General features: G+C 41.0%; 1 protein-coding gene across 2 annotated transcripts in view; it reads right to left on the minus strand.

Annotated features, from left to right (window-relative positions):
- Nucleotides 1-15,322, minus strand: part of igf2bp1 (insulin-like growth factor 2 mRNA binding protein 1) — a 52,310-nt gene extending 36,988 nt beyond the window's left edge. Inside the window, exons 1-2 of one of the 2 annotated variants that reach the window (XM_080904278.1) lie at nt 14,618-15,322; nt 13,420-13,480 (exon numbers count right to left, since the gene is read on the minus strand). In XM_080904278.1, coding sequence (XP_080760404.1) covers nt 13,420-13,480; nt 14,618-14,792 — 236 coding nt within the window. In that variant the 5' untranslated portion in view covers nt 14,793-15,322. The remainder of the gene's footprint in view (nt 1-13,419; nt 13,481-14,617) is intronic. The other variant, XM_080904277.1, reaches the window with a different exon arrangement.

The raw sequence follows: 15,322 nt of genomic DNA on the forward strand, positions 1-15,322 counted from the left end.
TGTTTAACACTTCGCAACAATCTTATTAAATTAATAATCAGAGGACTGGGGACAAATGCGTGTATTTGTCCCAGTCCTCTGATTATTAATCAGTAGATCTTCACTTTCTTGACATTTTAAATTCTCATTTTAATATTTATACACTGAATTTCTTGAGGGTCTGCAGACACAAGACTCTAAACTACTCACTCTCATGTGTGTTCTTACAGATATGTTTATTAAATAGGCAAGGCCCATTTTACATAATGATTATTTGACATGCCGCTACTAGTACTACTAGCCCGTGAAAACAGCAGTGAAATGTCTTCTGTGACCTCTTAATGACAACTCTGTTCAGCTGCATTATGGGAATTGCAGGATCTAACAGATGTATTGCTTAAATGATGAATTGTGGAAATTGTGATACTTAAAAGAAAATCTGCAATTTAACTGAATGTTTTATATCATTAGCATGTTTTTTAAAAATTAGTTTCTACATCACTATTTTGCTTTCCAAAACACTGTGGCTGCAAACTTTTCTAGACAAATTAGACTAAAAATAAATGAAATTAAACCCTTTCAGCATGAGCAGGGTTCCAATTAAAACACACCAGGTCTAATTTACTGTTTCAGTCTTTCTAATACAGTTATTTGCATCACATAGGAAAGGCTATCATATCATTCAAAATAGTACCGGTATACAGTGGGGCAAAAAAGTATTTAGTCAGCCACCGATTGTGCAAGTTCCCCCACTTAAAATGATGACAGAGGTCAGTAATTTGCACCAGAGGTACACTTCAACTGTGAGAGACAGAATGTGGGAAAAAAAAATCCATGAATCCACATGGTAGGATTTGTAAAGAATTTATTCGTAAATCAGGGTGGAAAATAAGTATTTGGTCACCTCAAACAAGGAAAATCTCTGGCTCTCACAGACCTGTAACGTCTTCTGTAAGAAGCTTTTCTGTCCCCCACTCGTTACCTGTATGAATGGCACCTGTTTGAACTCATCATCTGTATAAAAGACACCTGTCCACAGCCTCAAACAGTCAGACTCCAAACTCCGCCATGGCCAAGACCAAAGAGCTTTCGAAGGACACCAGGAAAAGTATTGTAGACCTGCACCAGACTGGGAAGAGTGAATCTACAATAGGCAAGCAGCTTGGTGTGAAAAAAATCAACTGTGGGAGCAATCATCAGAAAATGAACTTTTTGGTATAAACTCAACTCGTCGTGTTTGGAGGAAGAAGAACACCGAGTTGCATCCCAAGAACACCATACCTACTGTGAAGCATGGGGGTGGAAACATCATGCTATGGGGCTGTTTTTCTGCCAAGGGGACAGGACGACTGATCCGTGTTAAGGACAGAATGAATGGGGCCATGTATCGTGAGATTTTGAGCCAAAACCTCCTTCCATCAGTGAGAACTTTGAAGATGAAACGAGGCTGGGTCTTCCGACATGACAATGATCCAAAACACACCGCCCGGGCAACAAAGGAGTGGCTCCGTAAGAAGCATTTGAAAGTCCTGGAGTGGCCTAGCCAGTCTCCAGACCTCAACCCCATAGAAAATCTGTGGCGGGAGTTGAAAGTCCGTGTTGCTCGGCGACAGCCCCAAAACATCACTGCTCTCGAGAAGATCTGCATGGAGGAATGGGCCAAAATACCAGCTACTGTGTGTGCAAACCTGGTAAAGACCTATAGTAAACGTTTGACCTCTGTTATTGCCAACAAAGGTTATGTTACAAAGTATTGAGTTGTATTTTTGTTATTGACCAAATACTTATTTTCCACCCTGATTTACGAATAAATTCTTTACAAATCCTACCATGTGGATTCATGGATTTTTTTTTTCACATTCTGTCTCTCACAGTTGAAGTGTACCTCTGGTGCAAATTACTGACCTCTGTCATCATTTTAGGTGGGGGAACTTGCACAATCGGTGGCTGACTAAATACTTTTTTGCCCCACTGTACATTTTTTCATGATATAAAAGTGTGATAGTGATATTGCTGCTATAGCAACAGCGTGCTTTTATGCTCCCTAGTGCAGATCAGCGAGAAAAGCCTGGGCATGTCTGAAAGCTTCATGTCAGCCACTGACGATTTAGTACCTAAAAGGGAGCTACTTCAAACACCTCCCAGGAAGCACTGCATTTTGCAAAATGTGTAGGAAAACTGATCCTAAAGATGGAAGCAACAAGCACGTTTCATCAGAGGCAGAAACACATTAAAGTACAACCCGGCTACAAAGGAGGAGATGCTAGTAGGTGGTGATGTACGACCCAAATGTAAATAAATGACTCCACCGAGCGCTGCTGGAGCACTTGCTAGTTACACTGAACGTGATGGTTCTCTTATGTTGTGTCACTGGATATAATGCTGTGTTGTGATAATGTTTGAGACTATTTGCCCAATTCTAAAGAAATAAAATGCCCCCTACAAAAAAAGCAAAAGATAAAGACAAATTGCATCAAGGCTGATGCCTCCTGTCCACAAACGTGTGTCCTGTCGGACAAAAATTTCAAGAATTCAGATCTAGCGGGCAACGGCGTTGGGCCCCAGCTCCCTCGGCTCCATCTGACAGACACGCACGCAAACACAGACACGTTTTCATCCCCTTCAGGAACGGGGGTTTTGTCGCCTGTTGGTGAGGAGCTCAAGTTTGTAAAAGGCCATAAAAAGCTATTAAAAATTCATTAACTTAAAAAAATTAATAAGTTAAGGAAATAGTAAGAAAGATTCAGTTTGATTCAGATTAGGTCACCATTCTCAACACCTCATTTTACAGCAGCTGGGTAATTGTTTAAAATTTTTACTTGAAGGAGGGGTTTGTTTTTTTTAAGTTTAGTTTTTTTCCTCGTAGAGGTTTGATGTACGTATTCTATAAAACTAAAAGCATCCAAACTGTGCTGTAAAGTTATGGATTTCTACTCGTTGGTTTACGTAAAATCCACTTTGGTCGGGAGATTAAGTGAAGCTTTGTGCTCTTTGTCTGACTGTTTATACAAGAGGCCTGTTGTTCTCGGAAAACAGAAGCGGAAGTGGAGGAGCTGAAGGAAAATGTCTGCAATCAATGCAGTTCAGTTTCCTTGCATAAGCACGAAGGAAGACCTCCATTTCTGACCTGTTAGAAATACATGAAAGTGTCATTCGCCTTTGCAGATAACTGATCTCATGCTACGGCTCCCCTTGAAATCACAGTTCCTATTTAAAATGAATGTGGCTCCGATTGTTTTATGCAAAAAATTATAAAATTAAACCAGTTTTTGTATTTAAATGTTATAAATCAATTCCAACGTGTAGGATTTTTTGCAATTTTACAGCATTTTTGAACTGTGTTCTCTGTGGTGTTGTATTTTTATTTGTGTAACTGTCTGCTGTCAGGGTTAATGCTGACTGAGCTTTGTAACACCCTGAAATGATTGGGGTGAAAACACCAGCTCAAAATACATGACAGTGACTTACATCCTGTAAAACATTATTTTAGTGCTTCCACATTCAACCAAAAGCTGAGAAACACCAAGAAACACAGATTACCACTTGATGTATAGAACAAATGCTTTAGCAACCTGGCTAGCCAATATTTGCAGGGAAGCTTCTGCTTTGCTAAAGAAACGCGTTATCTGTAATAAAAGCATGTTTGGTTAGCACTGGTTTTGTGGCTTGTTTTTACTAGTTGGTAAAGTTTTAGCTTAGCTTTAGCTTTTCAGCCTAAGCAGTCAGCTTCTAAATATATATATGTCATATAAGAAATAAAAATGAAAAAAGGTTAAAAAACACATTGACAATATTGTCAGTCAATAACGGGCCATAGTACAATTTAAGCAATTCTTTACAGTGCTGTAAAAATCCTTTAAAGAGAATAAATACAACATTTTTAACAACTACAGACTAGATGTACCAATCTTGTGGCAGAATTGCATTCTCTCTATTTAACTTGACTTTTCTGTTTTAGTTTTCAGTTTGATTTTATTGCAGACAATTATTTCTAAATCTTTGTGAAATGGTTTAAATAGTTTACTCTTTTCTTCCTTTATTTTATAAATAGAGCACAATTGTAATCATATGCAATATACAGCACTAACATATTGGAGGAATAATAGGTGCAGTTCATACAACTTCAGTACCCGTTCGACCAAAGTGTGGGCTTAAATGTGCACGTTTTAGTTTTTTAGAAAAACTGAAAAAAGCAAGTGACTAAGAATGGGGGGGAAAAAAAATCTGTCCTATTTAATGGCATTACTGTGTGCAAGTGAGGCAGGACTCAGGTACATGCACGCACGCACACACACACACACACACACACACACACACACACACACACACACACGTAAACATGAGGGGCCCCATCCACCATGCACACCCGACCCCTGGCCCCAACAACCCTCCTCCCTTTCCTACTTTCGTTGTCTTCTTTTCTTGATCACTCCTTCTTCCCCCCACCCCTTGAATGTGTGTGCACCAACTAATGTAGGGAGAGGACAGATGGTTTGAACCAGACAGAAGAAACAATCAGAAAGATGGGGTGGAGGGGGTAGGTGGGGGTCTTCTTAAAGAGACAGATCTCATTTACCCCTTCACCTACATTACACGCGTGCCTCCACTGTCCTCATCCCTTCATTTTTACACCCTCTCCTCACCTTATTTTGGCTTGGACCTTTGTAATTACATTCTACATTAATATTGTTCTTTAAGTTTTAATGTCTTTTCTCTCTTTTATAGACTTAGAAATGAAGAACCAGTGGTTAGCTAAGTTTCTTTGTTTTTGCCTTTCAAAATAAGAAAGTAGAGGAAAATGCATTCTTACATCTTTAAATTTCACTTAAGCTCACATGTAACCATTTCTATTGCCCAGGCTGCTCAGATAACACTGCTAATGCTGCTTCTTTCCTTTTGTTACATTTGGATTTAGAAACAAACAGCAAAAATCTGACAATGCTCCACAGAAGATTTTAAGCAGTCATGGGCCAGGAAACAGACCAGTTCATATCACAGACTTGTGCCTGTAGAAATTAACCTTTTAATAGTTGGATCAGTACAGTTTGTTTTTACAGAGTAAAATATTTGAAATCGAAATACTTTGCACAAAACACCATTTCTACATGTATGCTGACAGAAATAATAACTAAACGGGATAAAACCATTAAATAGTTCCGGCAACACAAACACCCATTTGAAACAAAGCTTTCACACAGATAGGAAGACTCAGCATGAATATATACGACACCAGTTTGGTCCAAAAATGTAGACCAAGTGAAACCAGTTACTGCAAGAACTCAAATATCACAGTCATATCACACACTGCAAAATGATTTTACGTTGTCTGATTGGATCATTTATGCACTAATTCAAGTTAAAATAAAGCACATTTTTATTCATGGTTAGCTTTCATAATAAGTGGTTAGATTTTCACAAAAACAAAAACAGATCAGTTTAATTCCATTACTTTATAGGAAACTGACTTCACTGTAGTTCCTATTATTTCAATGCAGTGAGCAAAACCTAAACTTAATGAGCATCACCAAAACATTTTTACCTGAAAGAAAAACAAAGAGCAGCTCTTTGTGTGCTTCTGTGCGACTACAGTGACCCTCAATGACTAAATACCTTCATTAATGTTTTGCTATTCTCACTGCAAAACTAATGAAATACAGAACACAGCCGAAAATAAACTTCCACAATACACCCAGTCTGGATGCTGGAATACTTTTCATAGAAGAGTACAGACTGCACTAGACGCACACAACAGCAGCTCTGTGAAATTACATCCGACTTAATCAGCAAACGGAAAATTGTTTATACTGCAAGCTTCCATTTGAGTAAGACGGCAAATTACTAGTAGTAGTATAGTGGTAGGAATTGTAGTACTGATGTACGTTAAGACTGTTGCTGCCAAGCGGAATGTTTTGTTTTTGTTTTTTTAACTGTAGCTTCAATAATTTGCATTTCAGGAGCAGATTGTCTCTATTGCAGGAAAAAATGAATTACACAAGTATGTGGGACATTATCTCCCTGCAGTAGAACAGAAGTATAAAACTGCTTTCACGTAGCTGCAGTTGAGTTGAGGAATCTGTTCATGCCGTCTCAAAATTATCCACAGCTATTCTTTTAGTTTGAATGCACGGTTTACCTCTCAGTGCATCAACCACTGCAGAGCAGCAGCCTGTCTAATCAGATTACAACTGAGCTATCCCTCAAAACTGTTTGTCCAACATCCCCGAGCAATGCAGTTCAGCTGACATCAAAATTTAAACCACATTCATCCTCCTTCCTGTGACTCTCTCTGGATCCTTTTGGTTTGTCTGTCTGCTCCTCGTTCCCTTACCCGGTCTCAGCTCTTGTGCAGACGGGGCTGAAATGGTTCGGGGATCACGGCAAAAAACAAGAGGGCGAAACGAGCACACTGTACCAGAGAGTAACCAAAACAGCACAATGAGACCATGAACACGCTGAGCAGAGAGCGAGCAGAGAGAGCAGAGAGCGAGGATAAAGTATAAAGTCAGAGCATGCATGTGGGTGAGCGAGGCACAGTGCTGCTACCAGACGATTGGTCGCACCCCTCTTGCTCCCTCCGCCCACTTGTCCCCTCCTCCTTTGCCAGCCATGAGAGAGGAGGAAATAAAACCATAGCTCGCCTCTCTCCTTCAGCTCTGTGTACTGCTGTGTGAAAGTGCTAGCCACACACATCCAGCTCCTCACATGCATGATCGTTTGGGTGCATTTAAAGCTGCGGCACACTTTACATGGGGGAAAAGGCACACAGCTTCAGCAAGGGAAATTACACAGAGGTGAAAAACAGAGCAAAGATTTACACACACTGCATACATTTCATAGCTAAGAAAAAACAAAGAAATCTGCTAAAAAACTTGAATGTTTCGATAGCATAGTGTTCACTGATAAACAAGATCTTTATTCCAACAAAGCTTTGTCAGCAGATATTCAGGCATCTGATATTTTAAACACTGCTTTTTATGAACAGAGTTTAACTGTGGTACAAAACCTACAGCCTCATCACGTATACAGGATTTTCTGGGCTTACCGGTAGTTTACAAACTCATAACACACATTTTTGGATGCTAATGGAGTTATAAAATGTCACTAATTGATTCCTTCTCTGTACTCCATTCACTGCCCATACAATTTTGTTACAATCATGTAGAAAATATAACATTTGCATTCATGTACCTTATTGATCCAAATGCTGGACAAACCATTCGTTTATTTAAGGAGAAGAGAATACTGGCTGGTTTAGCAAATTTACCTACGAGGCTACAAATGACCAGAGATTAAACACTGTGGAGGAAACTGGTAAACTTGGGCCATCCAGACATTCTGAATAATTTTGGGAGAATAAAATTGAGATGTTTTACACAGTCATCACCTCTCGATGGGGAAAGGCCTGCTTAAGATTTATTCAGACTACTGGAAATACAACTTGTTAAATTTAGGAACTGCTTAAATAGAACCTGTCTGGCAGGTGAAGTAGGCTAAGAAATGTCAAAAAGTGTCCTGTTACTTCTGGCATAAAACCAATACAGCACTTCATACAAACGTAACAGTCAAACATGGTGGTGGAAGCATGAAGACTATGACTGTTTTGCTGCTTTCAGGAGCTGGATGACTTGTAGTAATTGATGGAACCATGAATTCTGCTCTCTATCAGAAAATCCTAAAGGAGAACATCCAGAAGTCAGATTGTGCACAGAAGCTCAAATCCGCTTCAGTTATGCAGCAGAGCAGTGATCTGCAACATACCAAAAATTCCAGCTTTGGCGAAAGCTTTTTCACACCACTACATGTTAGCTTCACCAAGAGATTCAAACTTTAGAAGCAGGTGGGACAAAGTCTGAGGCCATGGTTCTGAGCCAGAAAAGGATAGATTGTGCGCTCTGGGTTCAGAACAACTTGCTTCCTCGAGGTCGAGCTTGGGTATCTCAGGGTCGTGTTCATGAGTGGGGAAAGAGTAAGACAGAAAATTGATGGACAGACTGGTGTCTGCAGGAGAGGCTGTACCAGTCTGTTGTGGTGAAGACACCAGCGTCATGGAGAAACTGTGGATTATGGCCACAGGCTGTGGGTAGTCACCAAGATAATGCATACAATGGCAAAAATTAACTTCCTCCAAGGGAAGTCCAGATTCATCCTAATGAGCCCACAACGCTCACTGGACTGGTCGTGTTGCACGCAAACGGTGACGTCACCATAGCTCCATAACATTTATACCAGTGCTGAGGGCATGAGTACTAGTCCTGCAGTATTTTCCAAACAGATGTCAACACTCAGACAAAAAAGTTTTTCCACAGAAAATCGCCTCTTTTCAAACTGTTGCAACATTTCCCCCTAAAATGATGGTCACATGATCAACCACTCATGTCTTCAAAAAAACTGAGGACTGCACAACCAGCCAACATGATGCCAAAATGCAGCGAGCACTACCGGATGTGACATCACTTTTAGCGTGCAGCAAAACTTGAGTGAAATGGGCCCATTAGAGATTGTTATGAGTGCTGTCACTTGGGAGGGGCTCATAGTAGAGCGATTGCTCATCCACAGCAGAAAGAGCCAGTTAAGGTAGTTCAGGCATCTAATTACGGTGGCTTGAACGTTAGATGTCTGGGGCAGACTCAGGACATTCTGACTTTGGTCTTAACATCTCCCCAGAAGACCTGACACAGTGGCCAGGGAGGGGGACGTTTAAACGTTACAAGCCAGGGAGTTTGGGATTCACTAATGCGATGAAGACAACATCACCTAATGATGCACAAACTTTGACAGACCTCTTAGACTCGTCAGAAGTAGAAGGGCAGTTTTGATCATGGAAACTGTTTTGTCCACCTCAGAGAAAAAAAACAACAACTCAAGTGGGAAAGTGTTAAGATTTTTTTTTGTTTGTTTGTTTGTTTTTTGGGTTGGGGGGGGGTCAAATCTAAAACCACTTCCTCGTCTTCTGACTTGGACACTGCATGCTAAACAGTGCCCCATTAAACCAGATAGCAGGTTTATTACAAAAGCATTTACAGCCAAGCTTGTTGTGGAGATGATTTTATATACGTCAAACTCAATTACAAGAATGGACAAACAAATGGTGCCTAAAATATCTAGAATATAGCTGTTGCATCCATTAAAGGGAAAAAAAGTGGGGGGACACAACATGTACAGTAACTTCACTCAGCTGCTAAAAAGAAAAAAAAGCCAATACAAACTGTGTAACACCATTACAGAAAGGGAGGAAATGACATTTAGCTTTTGAAGCCACTTTCATAAGAAAAATGGAAGGATATCAGTATTTCAGAGGATGTTCCCAGCCATTTAACTGCTAACACTGTGATGTTATTTGGACGTGATCTATCAGTCAGTCTATGAGTCGCAGGAATCTTTTTCTCTTTTAGAGGTTTTCAGTGAAAATTAATAATTATATTATTTAAAAAAAAGATTCCTAAACAGTGAAACAATGACAGCAGATATGCTGGCATGCTTCACGTGCAGCAGTATTTTCAGGATTCCATGCATTTTTTTCCTTTTGAAGGAAATGCAAACAGGAAGCTGTAACACATGAAGACTAATGCATGAAGAAAGTAGAACAGGTTGCAGCCTCCAATGCAATTTCTCCTGTTTTGAAAGGAGCCAACATCATCATTTCCTTTTTGGATACAAATGGAAAAATGAGTCGAGACTCAAAGGAGACTGGAATTAATTCCCACAATTATGAAATTACAAAATTTTGGTGTGCTGTGCATAATAGCCTCATGTCGCGGTGAAGGCGGGGTGCAAATCCTAGCACACTGAACGCTAAAGATAACATTTTGGTGCCAAAGGTCACAGCATACCAGAATCAGACACTAAACCCTGCCTCTAGAAGCAAGGACATACAAAGATACTACAAAGTGGGAATAATAATTATTATTATAATGGTTTTTAGCCACACACTAATTATGGGTGAATTATGTTTATTCAAAATTCCAACTTTTTTTCTTTTTGCTTTGTTTGTTGTTTATAGTTTTAGTGCAAGGAAGAAAAAGTCTTCAGTGGAAAATAAATAAATAATCGATCTGTTTTAAAGTACAATTGTTTGCATAATACTGACCCAACAACTAAGTATTGGCCAATGGCGTCTGTAAATACCATTATATTTCCTGATGTCAGACAGCGGGGCTAATACCAGTTGATACTGATATTCTGCAAGTTGCCCGTGCGAATGTTTAGAGGGAGTGTAATAAAAAATGTGAACTTTGCAGGAATGCACCTAAAATCAAAGGCTAATTTTAATATTTTGTTTGACTACATCTCTTGTAGAATCAGTGTAAGACAATTATTACAAGACTTCAAAGACTTTAAAAAACGCAAAAGAAACACAATAAATAAGCTAGCCTATAATCTGTAGCAGCTCTCGTTTTACCTGTGACATCCAACAAGACTTTTTTTTTTTAAGTGCCAGGTTGCTGCAACAGAATTTTGCAGAGCATGGGTAACAGATGGAAAAAAACACACACACACACCTACCCATGCCATTTATATTTCAACTGGGTTTAACGGGATTTTTGGTGGGCGTCACCACTGATTTTCTTCACGCCAACAGCAAGCGTTCTATACATTTCCCCTCTCCAAAGAGGGAGGCTTGTTCTCTCTGAGAACCCACACACACACAAAAACTCCCCTCCCTTCTCTCCCCTCTCCTCTTCCTGTAGCTATTACAACCCCAGCTTTCCACCTTGCCAAACCCTCTGCAGCCTTACACAGTAACCAAACAGCTCTCTCTGAAACTTATAACTCGTCCATCTTTAACGTCCATACATACAAACGCAAAAGGTACCGTTCAAAACACGGTCAGAGGTCAGGACAGGCAGGGCCAGCGCCCCCTGCACTGAGACTTGTGCAATATAAAGAAGGAATTGAACCTTCATTCTTTTAGTTAAGGGACTGACACCCCCACCCCACCTCCTTCAAATAGCCCAAAGGGCTTGTTCCTTCAGAACAGCCGCCACTCCCACACAAACACACACACACCCTCCTTGAGGTTCAGAAGCAACTGCAGGAGAGCAGTTTTAAGACGTTTAAACGTATGTACTCTGGCAACTTTCTTTTAAACACGTGTAGAAACGCGAGCACCCCCGAAACCTTTTACTTCCACGTTAGAATCACAATAAATGAGAAACATTCAAAACAAGCAGCTTATTGAGTGAAAGTAGATAAAAATAAAATATATGCTGGAATCTATTATTTTGAGTGTTTTTGCCCAAATGCGCACGTCGCCAGAAAACGCCTGATTCGTTGCCCCACAGTCTTTGTTTGACAACTGGAGGATTTTAAACATTTACAAAATAATTTCGTAAAATCAGCGTTTGCTCAAACAGCTCGCACACGCTTGTATGCTGGAGATGAGCAGATGTTTTGCATAAATATTTAAACGCGATCATTTTGCGACATAATTTGGATAATTTAGCTCTGGCTGACGGACTACACGAACAGCCATTTTAAGAAAGGGCTTCCACAAATTTCACAGTTTTCCGTCATGTTAATATTTTTCTAATTTTTTAAAATTTACTTAAATTTAAAAGAAAAGCACACACACACACTGGAACACGTGATGTAGGCCACGGGGCGACCCGGGCGCTGACGAGACCCAAAGTGACACACTGTGGAAAAAAAAGAATAAGGAGCAATCTGTACAGTGGCTGCTTCATTCAAGGCTTCGCCATTTTGCCCTCCATGCCTGACGTGGTGCAACTCCTCTTTGCGTGGACGCACCACGTGTTGTGAAACCACGAAGGGCCACAAGCTCGTCCCACGGTACCCCCGCACCCACCCACTCACAAATCACCTTTATTATGGCTCTTTAAGGTGATCACAGTCAAGATCTGGGACTCTTCACGCACCCGCTAAGACACCTGAAGGCATTACAGCCATGTTAGCTCCGTGTGTAAGGCGAGTTTGGCAATAAGTGACCACACTCGGCCCCACTCATCCACACAAAGACCACGCTGCTGGGATGTGTGTGCCACAGCCATGTTGCAACGTTTTTACTCTGCTTTCGTGGCGCAGGGCGGGCGCCCCAAAAGCCAGCTCAGTTTGAAATATTCGGCCTTTTTCATACAAAATCCCACGAAGAGTGATTACGCCAAATCGTAGCATTTATTAAAAGGCAACAAGTGTGGAAATGGGGTGGAATCTTCTACATTTCCTGGCCATTTTGGCTCATGGTGAATACGCACACACATATACATACGCACACATGTGGCCAAATGGCGGAACATGGAGAACTGTGCTCAACTCGTATCTGTGCCAAAGGTTACGGGCATAAATGATGGGCTATAAGAGAATTGCATAGTGCTGTTTGAATGAAGCAGGTCAAATGAGCACAATGGACACCAGTTAGAGCTACTACTGAACCGCAGAAATTTCATTGACACTCACCCAATTACAAAGAAGCCACAGGTACACTATCAGGCTGCCACATAAATGTGTCCGAGTTGGCGTGAAGCAAAAGGTATTTAAATGTGAAATATTCACACCCAGCACCTATTCTGGGTTAAAACGAGCATTATATATTTAAAAGAAATACTACAATTACTAAACAGCACAGCTGTGTTTTAATTGGAAAGACGTGTTATTAATTTAACTAAAAAAATAAAATAACAGCTCCATTAAATCACAATTTCCTCGTCAAATACATTCTAAAAGAAACCTATAAACGAAATAAAATAATCAACACACCGCATTTCCGTCACAACTCACAGCATCATTAAAAACTGATTTGTTTTCAGAGTGTGAACGTTAAACCGAAGAGTTTTAATAAAAGCAAAAAGCGAATATTATCCATGCACACGTTAAAGCACTGAAAGGTTGTCCAACACGTGAAACCACACCACTATACATTTATAAAATACATATGTGCCAGTGCATTTTTAAAATCGTGTTAAAGAAATTGTGTAGTGGCTGTAGTGTAAGGAAAGAGTAATTACATAAAAGGCTGGGCCTAGAGCATATAGTAAACCACAGGACGTGCTCACATCAACACTGCGACTTTACGAAGAACCTATATCTACGTGCTTGTTGAGCTCACTCTAAAAACACAGCAGCATTTTAAAAGGACGAGTAAAAATCCAACCACACTGCACAGAACGGCAGGCACCTAGCTAAAGCTGTCACAGTTCAGCTCCACAGCAATGGCCGACAAAGTTGAGGGTCCACGCTACACTGCCACACCAACAAACACAGCCAAGCTAGCCACTGCTAGCCTCACAATGGCTTCTAACGTCAAGTGGGCGCAAGGGCCGAAATCTGTGTCCCACTAATAGCAAATCATTCAGTGAAGTCGTTGTTTTCACTTATTACCCCATGAGAGAAAGACCCACATAAGGTGATGCAACACATGAAAGGTTTTTTCCCCTTTTCTTTTTGAGAAAGGAGGGGGAGGGGTGATACAAGTGCTCAATGTACCTTTGCTTCTTGGGGACGGAGTGTTCGACCTCAATACGTTTCCCATGAAGTTCCACTTTACCTGAAAAAAGGAAAACTGGTTCAGAACAAAGTGTGGCTAAATGCTAACTGTGTACTAGCTGCAAAGGCCTACGAAGGGAATCTACTGTATTCAGGGAACACAGTGTGGGTTGCCTTGCGGTTCACTTATTTCCAATTAAACCTGGTGATCTTCCAAGCACTCGTGAAAAGTACTAAGAAGCAGTTATGTTGAAAGTGCTCAAAACATGCCCTAAAGTCGGGGAGCAAGTGAATAGTGTACATCACGTCACTTTCCGTCTGCTTGAATCCCTCAGAAATGCCAAGCGATAACTATACGTTTATCAGTTTAACTCTGAGTGGCAGTTAAAAGGTTTCAAGCCCACATGGTTGTAGTGTGAGAGGGTTGTTTGGAGAGTTTGGTGAGGGTTCAGGAAGGATCAGAGGGAGCTGACTGGCATGGCGACCTTGCCTCCTCACGTTACATGTGTAGGGAACCATGAGAAATGGGCCACAGAGCTGTCGCCACGCAGGAAAGCGAGCTGTACCATAGCAGGGTAGGTTTGTGTAAATTCTGGGTTGGTCTGAGGCCAGGTTTGGTAAGGGCTAATTTATTTGTTTCTGCCTTTGTCATAGTGGACTCCCGGCTTAAAGGGGGAGGGGAAGCAGCAAGGCTTCATCCTATATCACAAGAGAGTAGGCTACTCTATCCAGTGCTCAGGGGTGCAAGATATTAAAACGCCTACCAGAAGCACGCATTAGCTTGAAATGCACGTGTCATAATTAGCACAGTACTGTTAGAATCTCCTTTGATAAATTACAACGATATCAAGGAAAGCTTCACCAATGGCTGTGTTTTACAGTATAGCTTTACACTACGTGCGCCCCCCCCCCCTCCTGCAAAAGTTGAATGGCTCCCGTGGGTGTGTAGCTTTCCACACACTAATATTCCTTATTCTAACACCAATAAAATAATTTCAGGAATTTATGTATTTATTTAATCTCGCGTGGAGCCTCGGGAGGCGAACGGATAATAAAACTGGGATACACCGCTGAAGGTGAGCATGCAACCGGGGCTGTGCGCCGGCGTCTACGGCTTCCCTATATATAGAATGAATGAAATTAAAGGTGGAAATAAGAGAAGGCTTTTTTTGGTGACTTGTAGTCCACCTTAACTCACCAGAAAATGTCTCGATAGCCTTCATGGCCCAGTGATCGTCCGGACAATCCACAAACGCATAGCCGGTTTTCATTAGAAACTGTCCGGTGTATGGGATCTTGTGTTCGTCAAAGGTTTTTCCTAAGTCCTCGGCAGTCACGCTTTCGCCTAGATTCCCAATGTATAGCTTGTGCATTGTGGAAATTGTTTTCCCGAGCCCAAAAAAAGAAAACAAAAAACAAAGCCCAGAATAACTAAAGATTGGAGCCAGCAAAAAGTTTCTGCTGAATGTGCTAATAGCGCAACAAGATATTGTCACACTTGCCACTCAAACAGAAAGTGTAAATCACGCTAGAGGACAAAAGTACGAAATAAATTTGAATTCACGATGACAAATTCAAATAAAAAAAATTTAAAAAAAAAAGTAGAATCAGGTGGTAACGTTGAATATTGCTGTAAATCCAGTTGAATAAGTGGAGCAGGAGAAGAAATGAAACCCCCTGACTTGCAGCCGGCCCCAACAGACGAATAAAGCAGCAGCCTATAGCCTCTATCGCGCTGTGGAGGAGGTGGGTTGGACTGGGTCTGATGATGGGTCTATGGCAGAAGAGTGGGAAAAACTATGGCGGGATCAGATCGGGAGAAATGTTTTCCTCTCTCTCTCCGCCTCTCTCTCTAGTTTTCTATCCTTCCCTCTTTCGGCGATCCGCCTGCTGCCGGCAGAGG

The sequence above is a fragment of the Rhamphochromis sp. 'chilingali' genome, assembly GCF_963969265.1.
Source record: "Rhamphochromis sp. 'chilingali' genome assembly, chromosome: 15".
NCBI classification, from domain to species: domain Eukaryota; kingdom Metazoa; phylum Chordata; class Actinopteri; order Cichliformes; family Cichlidae; genus Rhamphochromis; species Rhamphochromis sp. 'chilingali'.